The sequence below is a fragment of the Arachis stenosperma genome, chromosome 3 (assembly GCF_014773155.1).
Source record: "Arachis stenosperma cultivar V10309 chromosome 3, arast.V10309.gnm1.PFL2, whole genome shotgun sequence".
In the NCBI taxonomy this organism is placed as follows: domain Eukaryota; kingdom Viridiplantae; phylum Streptophyta; class Magnoliopsida; order Fabales; family Fabaceae; genus Arachis; species Arachis stenosperma.
In genome coordinates, this window is record NC_080379.1 from 167,553,729 (window position 1) to 167,573,455 (window position 19,727).

Consider the following 19,727-nt stretch of genomic DNA (forward strand, 5'->3'; position numbering starts at 1 on the left):
CAAGTCTGCAAGCAACTTAGCATTCATGCTAAAGTAGAAAGAACATTCCCCGCAATGAAATGGTAACAATCTAAACACTACACTTATACGCTAGCATTTATGGCTGTTGAAAGAAATAGCTGTTATTACAAGGGTATGACGACGCGTTTCTGCTTAAGATTGTCAAAATGAATATACATATTTCTCCTTATCCTTCACAGATGTAAAAAAGGCAAAAAATGACAACAAAAATTTGAAAAGATAATGAATCTTGAATTTCCTCACAGCCATGACAGAGAACTCGTAAGCTACCCTATTTTTTGTCTCCTTTTTATGTGTGAGCAGAAACGAATTTATAGAAAATTGGTTCAAATTTCTTCAGGATTAGTCCCTCTCTTCCTCTGCCAACTTCAAATGCAAACCACCACCGTTCTATCTCTGTTGTGACTGAGGATATTAATTGACAACTACAGGACACACTGCTCCAAAAATTATGAGATTCCACATTTCCCTGTATCCTTATTTTAACCCACTAGTGTCCTTTCAGCACAGCAAATCCAACGGGAATTTTCTATGTAAAGTCTTTGGGGTCTTGAAATTCAAGCCTATCAACATCAAAGAAATTACAATTATTATAAATAAACACATTTTAAAAAATAAGAAGGCATATATACTCTTCTTTCTTTTAATTTTTATCTTTTTCCCCCTTTTGCAGGGAAATTTTCCATGTAATAGCAATTAGTAACCAAATTATGTGATTATCCTTCATCAAGATTCTCCACAAACCCTTTTATGTAGCAAATAGAAGCTTACTGTGGAATGCGGAATCTGAAGTAGAACAACTGCAATGAAGTACAAAGAAAAGGAAATTGCAATCCCGGAGATACAATTATGCAGCAGTCGTCGATTGTCTTTGGTAGGTATGAAGACGGACTTGAGTGTATTTGTTAATTCAAAAAGTCGATGCGATATCTACAAAACCAGGTCAAGTGAATACGAAAGGCACAACTTATTAACATGGCTCTTATGAGAATTGAAGATGAATGGTAAAAAACATGAAAATAAAAAGCAACAAGGTAGAGAGGAAAGCTACTTACGAAGACGTATATAGCTGTAGTAAGCATGAAGTTGAGCATAGGATACTCTGGGATGAGACACAGAAGCCACTTTGGCTGTCCATTTGGCATGTTAGATCTGTAGGCAACAAGGAAACCAGTCGGTATCTTAATACTTAGTAGCTAACAGTTCTTTCACCAGCTTTCTCGCATTATGATTAAATAGTGTATTAATAGGTACTCGCTATTCCACTTTTTATAAATACTATAAATTAAACATGTACAATGATAACAATTATGAGATTTTTCAAAAAGATAAGTACCTTGTAATATAATTAAGAAGTTTTTGATTCAGATAATAACATTTTCTTATGGATTATATATGATGAAAAATATTTTATGAAAGAGGGTTATGTACCAAACATCTCTTGTACTGTAGATATGAAGAAGATTTACTGCTTACTTGGTGTCATTATTTTTCAAAGAAAGAAAAAAAATTCTTTTTTAAATTAAAGAAACCAATTTGAATTTTTTGGGATATCTGGATAAATATTTTTCATACAGGCAGAATGCTAGAAAAGGCAAAAGGAGAAAATGAAATTCTACACAACCAAAAATTTATTTATTTTCATAACAAATATGCTTGAGAATAAAAAATCTTTTATTTATATGATGTCCAAACATATTTGCATTTTCAAAAAACTTCGAAGGCAATATCATTTTAGTAAAGTTTATGTGAAGACTCGTATTCTATCACACTGAATTGAAACATGGAGGCCAGGATGATCAACAAAAGGAAACAGAATACACACTAATCATGGAACAACAACTAAGATCCACACAAAAATGATGCCAAATGAAGAGTGAAAAAACAAGTTGACCAATATGCACGAACCTCAACCAAATGTGAAATTGGGAAATGTAAGTTTCAAGAGTAATCTTCCCAAGCCACCTGATAAACACAAAATATAGAAAAATATGAAAATAAAAGATAGAAAAAAGCATAAGTACCGCCAAACTAAAAGGGGAGGTATGGGAGGAAGGGAGAGATAACCAAACAAAATGGAACTTCAATAACAAAGGTAAGGAACACGTACGCAAATAGGGTCAGAGAGACATTCCGAAGCTGCTGAGTGAAATTCCTCAAGCAAATGTAAACACTGTAAAATATTTTAGTTAAAAGAACAAAGATCAATGGAATAATCTCAAAAAAAAAAAAGTCACCCGATATTATTATAGGATTAGTCTCCTTAATAATGAAAAAGGAAACAATGGAATCTGAAAGAATGACAAAATGGCAAAAGGAAAATAGATAATACTGACGTAATTGGTATCCATGAAGTGTATGGGTGCATTTTGTTATAATTAACCTTGTCCAGCTTGTAAATGTATTCATACCACAAGTACCCAGCCTAGAAAGGAATGGTGAGAGTGAGATATTCTTTCTTACTATTTTTGGTCTAGAACTGAGATAATTGAAGTGAAATATGAAAAGAGATGTAGACATGTATAACTCACAAATAATGAAATTGAAACAATGCTTGTTTTAATTGTTAATCTCCTCCTGGTTTCACAATCCTCCAATTTTTCCATCCATTTCTCAACCTGAGACAGTAAATTATTTCAAATTTAAATAGCTGGATATCATCAAATATAATTCCCAGACCCATCAAATAAACCAGTATATGAGATTACATTTGGATGAAAGTAGGCATAAATCATTCCAATTATCCAGATGTAGCGATCAAGCCCAGATCTGAAATGCCACTCATGCATTCGAGGGAGATCAGGCTTTGCAGGATCAGTATAACCTGTGACACATAAAGATTTCTATTATGTACTTACAGTGTAAACATGAAAGCTTATATTCTTGGATTAACAAATCAGCTTGAACCATGCAAAGACACTACATGTAAAACCATGCACTTTAGAAAGAGTATCTACAATATAACTATGATTTTTGTTTCCCTTAATAATATGATCACAATTGATGAGAAAATCATACCATTCAATTCACAAGTTAGCAGAAAGATCAGGTAACTTAACCTTAAGAAAAATTGCAAGAGAACAAACACAACAAAGGTCAAACTAATAATAATATAAATGTCCAAGTTAAATATCTTACTAACCCAAAAAGAATGCAAATGGACTCCAGAGTATGTCAAAGAATCCAGGGATTTCCCAAATCAAGATCACCACAAGAAAGCATGCAAGAATTTTTGCAGCCATCACTGAGCTGTTTTCGTTATACTTGCTATATATACCCAATGCTCCATACACCATCAAAGTGAAAAGCGTGTGCATTGGACATATATAATAGAGCATGTAGTCATTGTTAAGCACAATACAACAGAAGGCCACAAAAAAATTAAGCCGCCACATCATCTGCAAGAAGTTTAATGAGTTAATAATATTGTTTTATGAACAAAGAGTAGCAAGTTACGGATACAGAATAGACACCACATATATATCACCTGAGCAAAGCGAGCAAGGCTGAAATCTTTTCTAACATAATAATATGAGAAGTTTCCAAATCCAGTCATCCAAACATATGCAGCAATAAAAACACGTATTGCATTGTATATCTCCGTCGCGGCAAAATAATGATACATTAGAAAAAGGACCTGAACAAATGGAATATGATCACAGCCACAGTTAAAAATTAGAGTGTGCAGGAAGATATTCACTGAATTATGGAATAATTGAAGAAATACACATATGGACTATGTTGAGCTAAATCCAATTTGAGTTTCATCTCTTAAAGTCTTATACATCTAGACTACATTTTTGTGATGATCAGATTTCAGTTTCATCACTTGAATAACCAACGGCTTTAATTTCCATTCTCCTGTTGTTAACCTTTTAAAAAAATATAATTCATGACAAGGCCTCAAAGCATCTATGACCGAGTGGCGTAAAATTTCATTCTAGCTACCCAGTTCTATATAAAGTTCAGTACAAGCTAAGGTGAGCCTATTTAATGCCCACACTCCACGCTATGATATGTACTATAATCAATGTACTAAAATATGTAAGGCATCCAAATTGAAACCTACCTGCATCCATCCTTTCCATTCCTCTGTTTGATGTCGATTAAGATAAAGTATGGTTCTTCCAGAAAATGCTGATGAGTCATTATGTTTCTTTAAAGAGGTCATGGCTGAAACTATAATCAGAAGAATGTACAAGAAGATGAAAAGATCCCGACTATAATTCTGTCAAACAAATAGAAAAGGAAAATCTAGTTAAAAAAGAAGCTATTACCAAATGGCAATAATTTAAGTCATATAATGATTTAAATACAAAGTACATGACAGCTCATTTAAACATATATTTTGATCCCTTAGCTCCAGTGCATTTTTGTATTCCCTTCTCAAGTCAAACCCGTGATACTACATATATCTAACCAAATGCTTGATCCCCAATAAAATAAATAAATGAACTAAAATAGTTGCACACTAGAGTCTAGAGCTTAGGCTATGAATATTGTAATCTATGATTCCAAGTGTAAAACCCTACAAGGTGAAACATATTGCAAGATATGGCTTCCCAAGCATTGACTGAACAACAAATTATTACTGACCAGAAAAAAGAAATAAATAAACAAAACAACAGCAAAATCGTTGCACAAAAGTGTACTGGGCTATGAAATCATGCATTATGAACTAAGCTAAGTATAGAAACTAAAGAGTAAAAATTATAAACAAGGTGAAATGTATAAGAAATAGCCTCCTTTCATTTACTTTGTTCTTCATATAGTTAGTTTATAGGCTTTCAGATACAAATATCAAAACGGGTACTCATACAACTCATATGTAGATAATTCACAAATTAATTTTATATGTTTAATAAATAAAAGAGCATTAATAGCATTAGCACCAAAGAGTTTGTATAAACCCAACTGATATATTATATACTGATATTGCAGTCACGAAATAAGTGGAAAAGTAATAACTGGTATAGAAATACCTTTGTAGAATCTCCAAGTAAGTTGGTTCGATCACAAATGTAGAAATAAAACAGGATCAGCCCAAACTCGGCCCTAATAATTGTTGTAAATAAGTTTTAAGAACTCAGAAGATTCAAGAGCATAACATAAAATGTTTTGAGTCATTTAAAGAATGATGACCTACAGTGCCCTTAAAGTTGCTCGATTTTCTAGCAAGAACGAATCATCCATGGTCAAAAACCTAGACAGGACAAGTAAGAAGGTAAGGATATTGAAGAATAAGTGTGAGAAACTGAAGACAACCTCATGAATATATAATGTAGAAAATGACCTGATCAGATTTGATTTGACAGATGATCCATAGAATTTTGCTGATGATGATCGTGTAAGCCCTGCTTCAAGCAAAATGGCTCGATCATCTTCCTTAATGCTTTCCTTCCCCAACTCATCAAGATTAGTATCTGAATGACTGCAATCCTCAAAGACAAATTACTAAGCATCAGATATTTTTCTAAGAGATTTTTTTATGCTTTTCAGATCTCAAAATCTTAGAGGGAGAAGTTAAAACCATCAAATACAAGTCAGTAAAAAAGAGTATTATATCCAGTTTACATGTTTCAACAAGATATACTTGTTTCAATCAGGCAACAAAAATTTTCAAATGGATCCAAGATGGAAACATAATCCATATCAGTCTCTTTTTGGGTCTAACTTTATTCTACATTTTTCTGATTTCAAATTCTTTAATAACTTTTAGCGGTTTTAAGAGAACTATACGTCTAGTTTCATGCTGGCATGAAACCCATAAAATTGGATTTGTTATCTCTGCAAACATTATTCGGGTTTGTAATGTTCAACTCGTAAACTTGACAATGAAGTTTAAGTGCTGTTACTACATTTCTGGATGCATAATGATCCTTGATACCTAGCAATCTAGCACAATGCTTATGTAAAGAGAATTTTCCTCTACTAATCAAGATATCTCATTATTTTCCAGATCCAGATTATCATCAACTGCCTCTACAAGACGTCCCTGCATATTAACAAAGTTATCACCTACAGAAAGATTGATCTGTATGTCTAGAGTTTTCTAAGAACATATTTTCATCACAAATCTAACCAATCACAGAAGATACATACAATTAATAGAAATGTGGAAACTCATCCTTGATATATATTCCACCACTTCAAAATCCAATATGATTTAATCTGTTGAAAGGTCAACAATTTCCCACGACTATAACAGTGCAACAACTTACACTTTAGGAGGAGATGACACTTTCTTGTACTCTAAGTACTCTGAATATATCCATGTAACAAAAACTGGAATAATACCGAGCAAGAAAGACACCTGGGGTCAAAATAAGCAACATTCCATAAGAAAATTGACTATTTCATATCAAATAGTATCATGATAATAGTATGGAAAGAAGGTAAAGAAACCATGATGGTGTAATCTACCAGAATTAATTCATTAAGCATAGATGTATTATTCAATGAGCATAAAAAAAGTTTCAAATTTAGATTTCTCCAAATTTAACCCAACTTCACTATGCTCAATTTCAAGTACACAGTTAAAGAACTCCACTCGAATTTGAAATATATCAAATTATGCTGTCATTCAGGTCCAACTCCAAAATTGTTTTTCCTCCAAACATACATATATTCATCCAAATGGTTTTTAGCTGCTGAACTAACATGACTGGTATCTACCAACTTAAAAATCTCATTCATTACTCTTACTCAATGTTCCAGATTGAATGAGAATTATGACCTATATTATAGTCCAATCCGACATCAAACACTTCCCTTCCAGAAACTCAACCAATCATTAACAGTTAGATTCAAACAACATTACACCAAAGCAGATCACCGACAATTAACCTCTGTTTCGGAAATTTCACAACCGAATCGAAGTAATCACAGAGAAAAATATGAATCACAAAAATCAAATCTCACAGAGACACACACACACACACACACCTGCCCCGGCGTGATTGGCCCCGAAACAACCATGTTGGATGAACCTGCTCCAATCTGCAGAAACAAAAGGGAAATCAGCGAAGAAGCAAGCACATTGGAATGGAAGAATCGAAATCTGAGAGCGTATACCGAAAGGCAAAGAGATCGAAGCACCTGATATTGGTAAGGGGAAGGTGTCAGAGAATGATCATAAATAGCTTTGAGAGTGAGAGGAAGAAAGAGAAACCCTAGAGATCTGAAACGAGGAGTTTGCTTCAAGAATAGAGAAAATGTCAGAGGGGATGTCTCTCTCTCAAGTGGTTGAATACTTGAAGAAGCCTCTTCTCTTCTCTTCTCTTCTTCTCCTTCTATTCTTTTATTTCTTTCTTTCTTTTCTGTCTCTTTTCTTTTATTAGATCATTTCTTCTTGTGTGTTTTGTGTTTTATTTGTGTGTGTGCAACTGTTCTTTTCCTTTTACTAAATTACTAATCATGCATTAATGTTTGTTGCCACTTTGCTTTCTTACTTTCTTTCCTTGCCTCTTTTATTTCTTCAAACTAATCACATGATTTTGGTCATTTTTTAACTAACACTAAATAAATTAAATACGTAATCCCAATCCAACCACTGAAAGTTTGGTATCGCTTCATGCGATGATTAGTTTTAGATTAATTAATTAATTAATAATTAATTGGAAGCATGATTGGATTGGATGTCTTGTTTATTGGATCAAATCTTCCTTAAAACTTGGTAAGTTTTTTCTTCAACACGTCTTCACCATAAAATATGGTGAATTTATATGATCATAGACTTATGTCTGTGCTTCAATTGGAAATTTGGAATATTACAGCCGTACCAACTAGTAGACAAGGGTGAAATACTAAAGAATGGACATTGATGCAGCCGTTAAATAATGTGTCTGGCTATAACTGATTATATAGTTCATAATCCATAATTTATTATCGATTCGTATTAATTGCTTTGTACAATTTTAAACGTCAAAATTAAACAATTTATTTCGGTCCACGCTGTTTTTTGTAAATACTAAATACCCTGCATCCTGTCCATTTCTTTTCAATTCCTTTCAGTGGTTGTCATTTTTTTAGATCATAAATATTTGGTGTATGCTATGGTGTTTATATACACTTGTCTAACTTACTAAAAAGAGATAAAAATTAATATTTAAATTAAAAAATATAAAAATAAACAATTTTTTAATATTTAAAACTTACTCCAAAAAGCAACTTCAGCAATTTCGACACCAAAATTAAAGGCATGGGAGAATTGGCCTAAATATTTTCCCATATCCTAACTTTGACCTGAAGTTATAGGGTGTGTTTAATAAAATGGTAAGAACAAAATTATTTTAAAAATCTATTTACATATGTCAAAATCAATTTATATTTCGAAACATCAGCTAAAATACTTTTAAGATTTATTTGTTTAAATTGTATAAAAATATGTATTTTTGTAGTTAAAATATAAAGTAAGTATTCATAATACATAGTTGGAACTTGGAAGACGTGTTTATCATCCCATTATTTTTGTATTTTTTTTTGTCCACGATATTCTTCATCCCGATAGGTTAAAGATTTGAGTTCTATTTAAGGGTTGTCAATGGCTAATAAGTTGCTGTATGTACAAGGTGGAATTCAAATTCTCGACACTAGTTTAAGCGGCGAGCGACCAAAATTAGTTTCTTGGTATTTATTTTTTTTAAATAGAAAAAAAAAACATTTATTGGTCATTCGATTCTCTACATTGGTTTTTCCGAAAACTTGTACGGAAGCCCAAATCAAAATATCTCTATTGTTCTGTTTCTTCTTTATCATTTTATTTTGGGCTTTGTCCTTGTTTTTCTTGATTTTGTTCAGGTAAAGCCCAATAATATTTTGTCACCAAATTTAACTAAAAATTTTATCAAATCCAACTAAGTCACCTAAAACAAATAAATCAAGCAATAATTAATACCCAAAAAAAAGCAATAATAAACCGAAAACATAAATAATGAATAAAATAAAGCAAGCAATATTTATTCAAAATATAAAAAAGAAGATATGAAATAAAAGGGGAAAAAGATTCATAGAATTCTTGAATCTTGATCAAATTCGAACACCCAAAAAAAGGAGTTTTCATTTTTCTTTTGCATTGATATATCTATCCAATAACCTTTGAGTATCAAATTTCCCCAGTCAAGTTTTAAGAAAATAAGCAAACAATAATTATATGGTCCAATATATTATCCTTTGTGACTATATTCACATCACACATTTGGAGAACACCGGTTGATTAAAATAAAAAAAAATGTGTAGGTGTGGATCGCTAGTAATTGATAGCACAATAAATTAAATTTAAAGTTGAATTAATTAATTAATTAATTAAACTTTCTGAAATGAGATGAGTGGTCCTATTTCAGCTATCCCCCATCTAAAAAGTAGGCAAATTAATTATTTGGCGTAATACATCCCACATTTCTGCCTCAAAACATCGAATGATTACGATGGAATCCATAAAATGTATGCATGGGGTGGTTATATTAAAGAGCAGGTAACAATTATTTTGGCCTTTACTTTACTTGTGGAACGGGATATCTTTTATTAATTAAAATGGGAAACTAAGAATCTAAGACCAAGTCTAGCTAAGTAGTTTGAGAACACACATGCATAACTCACATTTAATTTGAAGGGAGGAATAACCATTCAATCTTGGCTAAATATTTAGTTGATTTAGAACGAAAATATTTGGTAACAAAAAAAAATTATATAAAAATAATTATAATTTGTCTTATTTAATATTTATTAATTATTGTGACAATTAATAAATATTAAATAAGACAAATTCTAACTTTTTTTTTTAGCATTACCGATATAAAACCCAAAATATATGCTGAGGTAGAATTCAATATTCATTCTCAGAAACATTTTTAATTAACTTTGAAATTACTATATATATATATATATAATAGTACATTTATTTTGATGAAAGTACATACGATGTCAAACTCTCTCTAGTTTTACTTTTGTTTATTGACGACATATATATTATATGTCAACCTTAATTAAAAAAATTGCATTGACATTTTTTTCTAAGGTTATTATAAGCAGTATAACGTTTGATGTCTTTTTATTTTTTATGTCTATATTGATTTCGTTACAAAAATGTCGTGCCTTATAAATATGGTGTGAATTTAAGCGTAATTGTTTTTATGTAAAATTATTAGTTAAAAATTATTAAATGATAATTTAGTTAAATATATTAAATTATTTAATAATTTTTAATTATAAATTTTATATGAAAATTTTTCACCTATAAAAATATACAAGGATACTGAATATCATATAATCTAAATTTTCAGACATGGGTTACTATAACTTATTTTGTTATTTTTGTATAGGAGCTTTTATTTTGTTATTTTGTTAGTATTACGGTCGAATTTTAAACTTGATCTAATGCAATAGTTAGCTCAAAAATGCCAGCTTATAAAAGCTAAAAAAGTAATTTGAACATATCCTCGTATGGTATGCATTTGTACATAGTTATTTTAATCCTCCTCAAATTTCCTATTAAAATACTATAAATAAATAGTTTAATATCATACTATTTTATCCTAATTCTTTTACTTAAACTATTACCTACTTCAGTATCAAAATCTCTACGAATATGAAAACTAGTCCTAATCTTACTTTCAGGACAAAGATAGTTTTACATCTTCTTTACTAATTTGAGAACAAAATATATACTAGTTTGTGTGTGGGTATGTGTGTGTGGTGCTTTTCAGTTTTGATCATAAAATTTTGATTTTGTTTTATATTTTTAACTTGTATTTGAATTTTTAGGTAAAACTAAAATTAGGGAGTGAGATGAACATTATTAATTTTTTTGTATTAATTCATTATGAAATTTGGCCATGGTCTATCTAAAATTATCTCTTTCAAAAAATTAATTAAACAAGTAGTAGTTAATAAAGTACACAAATAATCTTTTAGTAGAATTATATGACTAATAAAATTTATTATTTTGACCAATATTTTAAACACTAAATACTAAATTTTAAATTTTAATAATTTCTAAAATTTAAATTTTAGTAATATAAAAATAAATTATGAATTCAAAGATTGACTAATATTATTAATAAAAAATATTATCTTTTAATATTCGTCATAATTTTATGTTGCATTACTTTTATTCCTTTTATCAAAAGAATGTTCTTATTGGTTTTTATGATGAAATAAAATTCTTCATTACAGCTCCACAATCCGTAAATTTTTTTCATTATATCATTTAAAATTTTATTGATTAAGTGTTGTTTAAAAATAATAAATTTTATTAATTAAGTAGCATTCCTAATTTACATCCTCGCGCCATTCATATAATCTCATGAAATTAACTATGAAAATTTCCCTCTTAATTATATCCCACCTTTTTCTTAGGGTTAAACTTATATCCAATCCATAGAATAATCCACTTCCGATAAAAATTATGAACAAGAGAGACAAATGATGCTAGTGAGAGGGCTTCAATTAGGAAAAAGTATAAGAATCAGTATTTTTGTTGAAATTTGGCTAATACTTAATTATTAAAAGAAAAAATGATTAATCTTACATTATTAGATATCATCTCACACCATTAAAAATATTGATGATGGCTAATTGATGACTAAATATCACAAATTCTGCTGGCCTAGCACTCATCTTTCAATTATATATGCATGTATGGATACAATTACGTGGAAGCAAACTTGCCATGATTCTGAATTTAGACAATATTTTCTTAACATGGTTTCCAGTTTAAGATATAAAGCGAGGGCGAAACATGCACACAAAATATAGTTTCTACTGTATTGTCGACTCCCTAAAAAAGACACAAGATATTAACGAAGAATATTTCTTTGTCACAGAACTTAATTAGCAGCTTTGTTTTACTTTGACTATGGAAGAGAATATTAGGCAAGTGTGAACATGATTCAGGCCCTGCCTCTACATATATATGTATAATTTGAGAGTAAGAAAGGAACATAATATTCAGAAAGAGCTAATATAATTATAGTAGATAATTGACTTTATGTATTATGTTAGAATACCAGTTTGTTTTTGGCACTTACACTACTTGTAATTGCGCCTTAAGATCCACGGTATATATGTACTTAATTACTACTGTGCAAATACATACATATAAAGAAAATTAATTATAGTCAAATAACTAGACACGAACCTATTTTTAATTTAAATAAGCAAATCAATGATTTAATTAGGTTAACATATATGGATACACACTTGAAAAATAAACCTATGAAATGAGCAGCATATATATATGCAGATCGAATAATTAAGCACATAAAATAGCTAGCTATTAATATAACCTCTCCTAGGTATATATGAAATATGAAATATGAAATATGAAATATGAAATATTCTGTTGGACGAACACAAGAGTTGCCGCTAATATAAACGACGCAATTGGAATGAGCTGAGTCAGAAATACATAATATATAGGTAGCTATAAAGATAGAAATTAAACTAATAACTATACCCTTAATAACCATATATATGTACAAGATGAGAGATGATAACAATTAAAGAAGTAGTCCAAAGACATATATATATAGTGCGTGATAGAAATGGGAGATCAGAGTGTAGACGTACATACTACATGATCTCATGGCTCTTGCTTGAGGAACATGGAAGGCAGCATGTCTTGAAGGAGGCCATATTCAGGAGGAAGCTGCTGATTATTATACGGATGATGATGATGATGATTGAGAAGAAGAAGAGAGTTATTATTATTATTAATATTATTATTGTTGTTAATGCTCTGATGGTGATGAAACAATAAGGATGATTGTGATCCAGAAGCAGCGGAATATTGGTTGTGGTGGTGGGAGAGGGGAGCGAAAAGGCCGAGGTCGTGATGTGCGGCGGATGAGAGGAGGGGAGTGGGGGCGGAGATGGAGAGCATGGAAGGTGTGAACATTGAAGCCGCATTCCCTCTCAAAGAAGTGGGGACTGGATGGTTGTGTTGACCTTCATAGGTTGTTATCACAGTCGTTGGATCCCGATAACACCTCTCCACACGTTTCTTCACACTGCACTTCTGTGTCGTGCATCTGTAGTAGCTCCTGATCATAATACAATTGAATTCAATTAGGAACAAATTAAATAAACCTAACAAATTGAATTCTATTCTATACCTTGGATAAGGGCTATTCTTAACGGCTTTCTGTCCGTATTTTCTCCATCGGTATCCATCTTCAAGATGATCAACCTCGCTCTTTGTCATGAACGCAAACCTTGGCTCCTTCTGCTTCTTCTCCCCTTTCTTCTTATTATTATTATTCTCCTTGTTCCTGTAATACAACCAACATCCACATTCCAAATTCAATTACATTAATTAAGTTGCACTTTTCATAATTAACCTAGAATTAAAATTATTACCCCTTCTTAGAGGTTTCTCCTGCTGCTTCTTCTTTGACCTGGCTATCTTTGTTGCTCTTTCCAGAATCTTCTTCGCCCCCGGCTTCAGATGATGACGAAGAGATCGATGAGTTCAGGGTTGCAAGGGTTTCACTACCTCCACCACCACCACCACCAGTTCCTAATACATCACCTTCGGGCTTTTGATTATTATTGTTGCCTTCGATGGATGAAAAGACCTCCGATGAAGAAGGAGACAAACCAAAAGAAGTTGCAAGCGAGTGATAGTCCATCCCTCCTTGAAGGCATTCAGTGAAGCTCATGTATGAAGATGGATCAAACGCTACTTGTGATGATGATGATGATGATGATGGAAACTGCTTCTCACAGAACATGTTGTTGGATAATCTTCCTCCTCCTGCAATAATATTCTGATTCTGATGATGATCTAGAATAAGGTCTTGGTAGAGAAGTTGTTTAGCTTCATCAGACATGAAGAACAAGAGGAAGAAAATGAAAAAGCAGAAGAGAAGAAGAGAAGAGAAGACAGTGTGCCTGTGTGTGTGTGTGAGAGAGAGAATGGTAGTGAGACTTTGTAGCTTATCTCTTGAAGTTATTTGCAATTGAATACATATATAAGAAAAAGAGAAAATTAAAATACTTAATGGAAAGTCTTTGGGTTTGAATAGAGAGTTGCTAGGGTCACTTTAAAAAGGAGGTTGACAAAATACACCTTCCAATCACAAGACCTCAAAGTGCTTTCTTATATGGAAACATTGATTCATCACCTATATAATATATATTCTATCGGTCTATGTTACTTCCATTAAGGAGACTTATCAGACATTAGTTATGCATATAGGGACATTGTCACTATACTGCACCATTCCCATACAAAATTAATAAAATATGTATTATACAATAAACAAAAACAAAGTTGGTTATAACCTCACAATTTAGTTAAACCACGGGATATAATAATAAGGAATTCTGATCAACACAAATTCTATTAGTATTTTGCTTTATGTACATGTTCATATAAGTATTTCATATTATATATACTTCATAGAATTTCCTTTCTCTTTTTTGCATTTTTTATTTTTTGGTACATAGATCTGGCAGAGTACGTAGTAGAAATAACCTTTTGAACCTCGAAAAGTTGGTAATAATAAAAATGTGATTGTTACTATTTTTAAGGATGTTCTATCTTGACTATTGTTCAGTCCAATATGGAGTCTTACAAAAGTAGCTATATGTATTTCAATTTTGAACCGAAAGATTCTCTTTGTTCCCCTTTCTATGTATATATTACCGTAGAAGATATAAAACCATTGATTAATTTGGAACGAAAAATAAGAAAATGGAAGAAGTAGAATCCGAGGTGCCCCGGGCCAGTAAAACTCGTAGTCTCTTGTCCGTATTTCCTTTGATTGGGAAAAGAAGAGTCAAATAAAGCAGGGTTGACTCCGTTATTTTCTTACGTGAAACTCAATATTCATTTTTAGTTTCTAGCTAGTATTTTATTTTCACAAGGCGTAAAATAGTAGTAGCATAAATAAATAAAAATATAATCGAGTAGGTGAAATGAATTTCTCTTTCTAATATTATTGTTGTGACTTGTGATGTAGAAATGAGAGTGGAAAAATGAAAAGATCAAGTTGAAAGGGAGAGAGAGGGAGAGCGTGTGATTGCAGGCGTTGGAAGAGGAGCGTGATTAAATGAGTAAGGTGAGTCAATGATTCAAACTTTTCAACTTATGAGTCTGGTTTGGGAATGGGAATGGAAAACCTCACACGTGTCTGTGACTGGCACCGTCATTTGACCGTTGCCTCTTGCCACGTGTCATCGACGCTCTCTCTATTTTTATTCCTCCTGCTGATGTCACACCAACGTCATCATCTACATATTAATTAACATGTATAAGTATATAACCCACAACAACAAAAAAAATTTTCTTTCTTTATTTTCTCTCATTCCAAATATTTGTGTAATTTTGAATATACAAAAAGTATCACGGTATCTTTATAAAATTGAATACGGTTTCATCACTTAAGTTTGAATGATGTTTATATTTTTATCTTAGGTGATAATAAATTTGAAATAAGTATAAGAAAAAGGTGTTGCGTTGAGTGAGTCTTTGAATGGGAGCATTATTGCATGATGATGCTGTGCCCCCCCCCCCCCCCCCCCTTTCTTCCTTTCTTTTCTTGTTCTCCTTATTTTGGATTTGCTTGATCATCCATCTCCTTTTTAGTCCTTTCCTTTTCATTCCCTTTGTTTTTTCCCCACTTAATATACCAATGCTTTACGTAAAGGCAATTCTAACACTGTGTTTTGGTCCCATTAATAATAATGACCACGATGAATATTATTATTAACATTATTATATTATTACTAATCATGTAGTCATGGCTTGGCATCAAAATTTGTAGACCAAGTAGGATAAATGTTGTTGCATGTGCTTTGACAATGTATATAGCTAGGGTTACTTTTTTTTTTAATTAAAGAAGATTAAGTTTTGTAACATCTGAAAATTATAGTATGTATGACGATATTCCCTAGTGATGGGTGTGGTGTTGCTAATAGTTTTTGCCATAAATGCCGGAGAAATGGCATTGTAATATATAGTTCAGTAGCGTTAGGTTGGTAGCCAGTCCAATAATGAGGCCTATATAATATAATATGGACATACATAAACGAAAAGGAAAAGAAATAGTCGCATACTTGGCTATTTCTGATTCATGGACAAACAACACAAAATGCTCTTTATCCTAATTTGTTGACATTTTCTCAACTTCTGTTTGGTATTATTTAGGAAAATAAATGTTTCAAGTGATGAAAAGCTATATGGAAAGGCTATACTATATCAATTACTATGACCAAATAGCTTGGCTAATTTTTTTGTAATGAATTCTTATTATGTGTTATCCATTTTTATGGATTGCTGGCGTATTTTTTATGGATATGGAAAAAAAATTTTATTTTTTTTAAAGTTTAATTATTTTGTTGGTTTTTATAGTTTTGTAAAATTTTTAATTAGGTCCCTATAATTTTTTTTTCTTTTAATTAAGTTCCTGTACCAATTTTTTTTTAATTAGGTCTCTTTAATTACCCAACTAAAAAAAATTTAGTACAAAAACTCAAATAAAAGAAAAAAAGGTGTAGAGACTCAATTGAAAAAAAATTGATGTAGGAATCTAATTTAAAAGAAAAAAATATAAAAACCTAATTAAAAAATTTTACAAAATTATAGAAACCAACAAAATAATTAAATCTTTTTAAATTATAATTCATAAATTAGAGGCTCATAATTGTGTGAAAGTAAGAAAACTTTGAGTTTGATTTGAGTGATCACCAAATCAATCACTCGGTATTGTGTAGGCAAAATATTTTTTAAAATTGTAGAACAAATCGGTAGGCTGGTTTTATAAATTAAAAATTAAAAAAATAAAAACCACATATCTAAAGATCATATTTATAATATCCATATAAAATAAAAATTCACCAAATTTTCAGATTATTAAAAAATATCACTATTACTACGATACAAAAAATAAAAAGTCAAATAGCTTCTCATTTTTATCATTCTTCGTCTCAAACTTTTTGTCTCTGTTTTTTTTTCTTTTTAATTAGATATTTTATATAATGATTATAATTTGTCTTCTAATCTTGATGAATTGTTCTGTACTTTTTTCTGGTAGAGATTATTGTACTAGTTCCCAACTATATTGGTGCGGGACTTACTTCTTTTATGAAGTTTGTTGTAATATTTTGATTTTTTTTTTTTTTTGTTACGAAAATGATACCTTTTGTGAAGATAAAAAACGTCACAAATAAATAGACTGGCAGTAACAAAAAGTCAAGTAATTCTCCTTTGGTAGTTTTTTTTTTTTTGGGTCCAGGTGGTCCTACTAGCAACTTTATTCTTATTATTAAATATTTGTTTTAATTTTAATAATTAAGTTGAATTAGTTTAATGGTAAATTTATTAATTAACTTAAGAAGATGTTATAAGTTTTTTTTTTTTTTGCATGTAGCACCTGCAATTGATTAATTCAATACACTGGAAAACAACAATATATATTTATTTTTGAATTAAAAAATATAAAATTATCAAAAAATAGGTTTATGTTGTTGTAAAATAAAAAAATAAAGAAGAAAAAATAAATATAAAATAAAAAATATATAAATAAAAGACTCTAATATTAATATTCATCACAATTAATTAATATCTCAATATAATAGAAATGATTTATATATATATATATATATATATATATATATATATATATATATATATATATTGTAGTATCTAGAGAGAGAAGTATTTTATATGTTGTAGCATGTATTGACTAAGGCATAACCTCCTATTGATATACGCATAATAGGTTTACATTTTTAATTATTTTTAATGCACTTTATCCTTGAGAATATGAGTCTACCATAGTAAATGAGCATTCACATACCCATTCTTATCACAATATTTCTTTTTGAATATCCATTTAGGATTATGCCTCGTAAGATCTTACTAAAGAAGAATCCAATAAAAAAAAATTAGTAAAGGTAAAAGAATACAATATCCTTTATGATAGAGACTGTCTCATTAAAAATCTTATCAAGAAAAATCCGATTGAAAAAAATCTTATCAAGAAAAAAAGAGTACAGTCTCCTCTTATTGTTGATAATATTTAATATCTCGAAATCGACGCATCACAATCTAATGTACCAATTTTTTAAAGGAAGATTTTGGAAGTGACTTAGTAAATAAATCTTCTGCCAGATTATCGTTTGGGCAGATCTGTTAGATATCAATTGTTCTTTGGTTTTGAAGGTCATGAGTGAAGAAGAATTTAGGAGAAATATACTTTGTTTTATCACCTTTGATGTATCCACCCTTAAGTTGAGTTATGCATGTTGTATTATCTTTAAACAAAACAGTTGGAGCTATCTTATGATCAATCAGTCCACATGATGATAAAATATATTGGATCAAACTCATGAGCCAAAAAAACTCACGACTTGTTTCATTTATCGCAATTCGCAAGTATTTCAGCATGATTAGAGGATATTGCTGCAATCGTCTATTTCATGGACTTCCATGATATAGCTGTACTACCATATGAGAATAGGTATCCTGTTTGAGATCTTTTTTGTGTGGATCAGATAAGTATCCTACATTTGCATAGCCAACTAGTTGTGATTTTGATCCATATGGATAAAACAATACCATAACAACCATTCCATGAAGATATCAAAAGATTTGTTTGATTCCATTATAATATCTTCTGATTAGAGAGGAACTATACATTGCTAGTAAATTCACAGCAAATAATATATCGGGTTGTGTATTATTAGTAAGATACATTAGTGTTCCAATGACACTGAGATATGGTACTTCAGGACCAAGGATATCTTTATTTTCTTTTTTAGGATGGAATTGATCATTTTCTACATCCAAAAATTTTACGATCATTGGGGTACTTAATAGATGTGACTTATCCATATAAAATCTTTTCAAGATCTTTTTTGTGCATGTTATTTGACGAATAAATATCCCATTTTTTGTATGCTTGATCTACATGTCGAGATAAAATTTAGTCTTTCCAAGATCTTTCATTTTAAACTCTTCTTTTAAAGCTTTTATAATTGTTGAAATCTCTTCAAGAGTTCCAATGATATTTAAATCATCAACGTACACAGCAATTATAATGAATTCAGATGTAGATTTTTTTATAAAAACACATGGACAGATATCATCATTCTTAAATCCGTTTTTGGCCAGATACTCAATATGATTATACCATATTCGTCTAGATTGCTTTAGACCATATAAAGATCTTTGTAATTTTATTGAGTATAACTCATGCGAATATTCATTGGATGATTTAGATATCTTTAGTCCTTCATGACTTTTTTATATATATCACGATTTAAGGATCCGTATAAATAGGTTGTTACCACATCCATTAGATGCATATGTAGTTAAGTAGTTTATGGTATGCGGATAAACTGACTAAATAACGCAATGTTATTGCATCTACTATAGGAGAATATATTTCTTCATAATCTATATGAGATCTTTGTGAAAAATCTTGTGCCACAAGTCGAGTTTTATAGCGTACAACTTCATTTTTTTCATTTCGTTTTCTCATAAATACCCTTCTGTATCCAACTAATTTCACATCTTCTGGTGTACAGACTACAGGTCCAAAGACTTCACGTTTTGCAAGTGAGTCTAACTCAACCTTTATAGCTTCTTCCCATTTCAACCAATCATTCCTTTGTTGACACTCTTCGACTGTTCTTGACTCAAGATCCTTACTTTCATGCATGATATGTAATGCCACATTGTATGTAAATATTTCATTGAC

The 19,727-nt window shown here is 30.6% G+C and overlaps 2 protein-coding genes across 2 annotated transcripts; both read right to left on the bottom strand.

The window, feature by feature from the left end:
- Window positions 1-60: 60 nt before the first annotated feature.
- On the bottom strand, window positions 61-7,391 carry LOC130968358 (protein REDUCED WALL ACETYLATION 3-like). Its single transcript, XM_057893578.1, has 17 exons — window positions 7,120-7,391; window positions 6,967-7,020; window positions 6,243-6,334; window positions 5,315-5,452; window positions 5,168-5,224; window positions 5,004-5,076; window positions 4,091-4,249; window positions 3,509-3,658; window positions 3,164-3,419; window positions 2,730-2,845; window positions 2,553-2,639; window positions 2,358-2,446; window positions 2,132-2,194; window positions 1,930-1,986; window positions 1,077-1,173; window positions 793-951; window positions 61-584 (listed from the first exon to the last, which is right to left on the bottom strand). Exons 2-17 carry the CDS (start codon window positions 6,997-6,999, stop codon window positions 579-581), a joined length of 1,632 nt encoding a protein of 543 aa, XP_057749561.1. The 5' UTR covers window positions 7,000-7,020; window positions 7,120-7,391; the 3' UTR covers window positions 61-578.
- Window positions 7,392-12,335: 4,944 nt separating this feature from the next.
- LOC130970440 (WRKY transcription factor 28-like) lies at window positions 12,336-14,371 on the bottom strand. Its single transcript, XM_057896523.1, has 3 exons — window positions 13,378-14,371; window positions 13,134-13,289; window positions 12,336-13,061 (listed from the first exon to the last, which is right to left on the bottom strand). Exons 1-3 carry the CDS (start codon window positions 13,848-13,850, stop codon window positions 12,602-12,604), a joined length of 1,089 nt encoding a protein of 362 aa, XP_057752506.1. The 5' UTR covers window positions 13,851-14,371; the 3' UTR covers window positions 12,336-12,601.
- Between the last annotated feature and the right edge of the window lie 5,356 nt (window positions 14,372-19,727).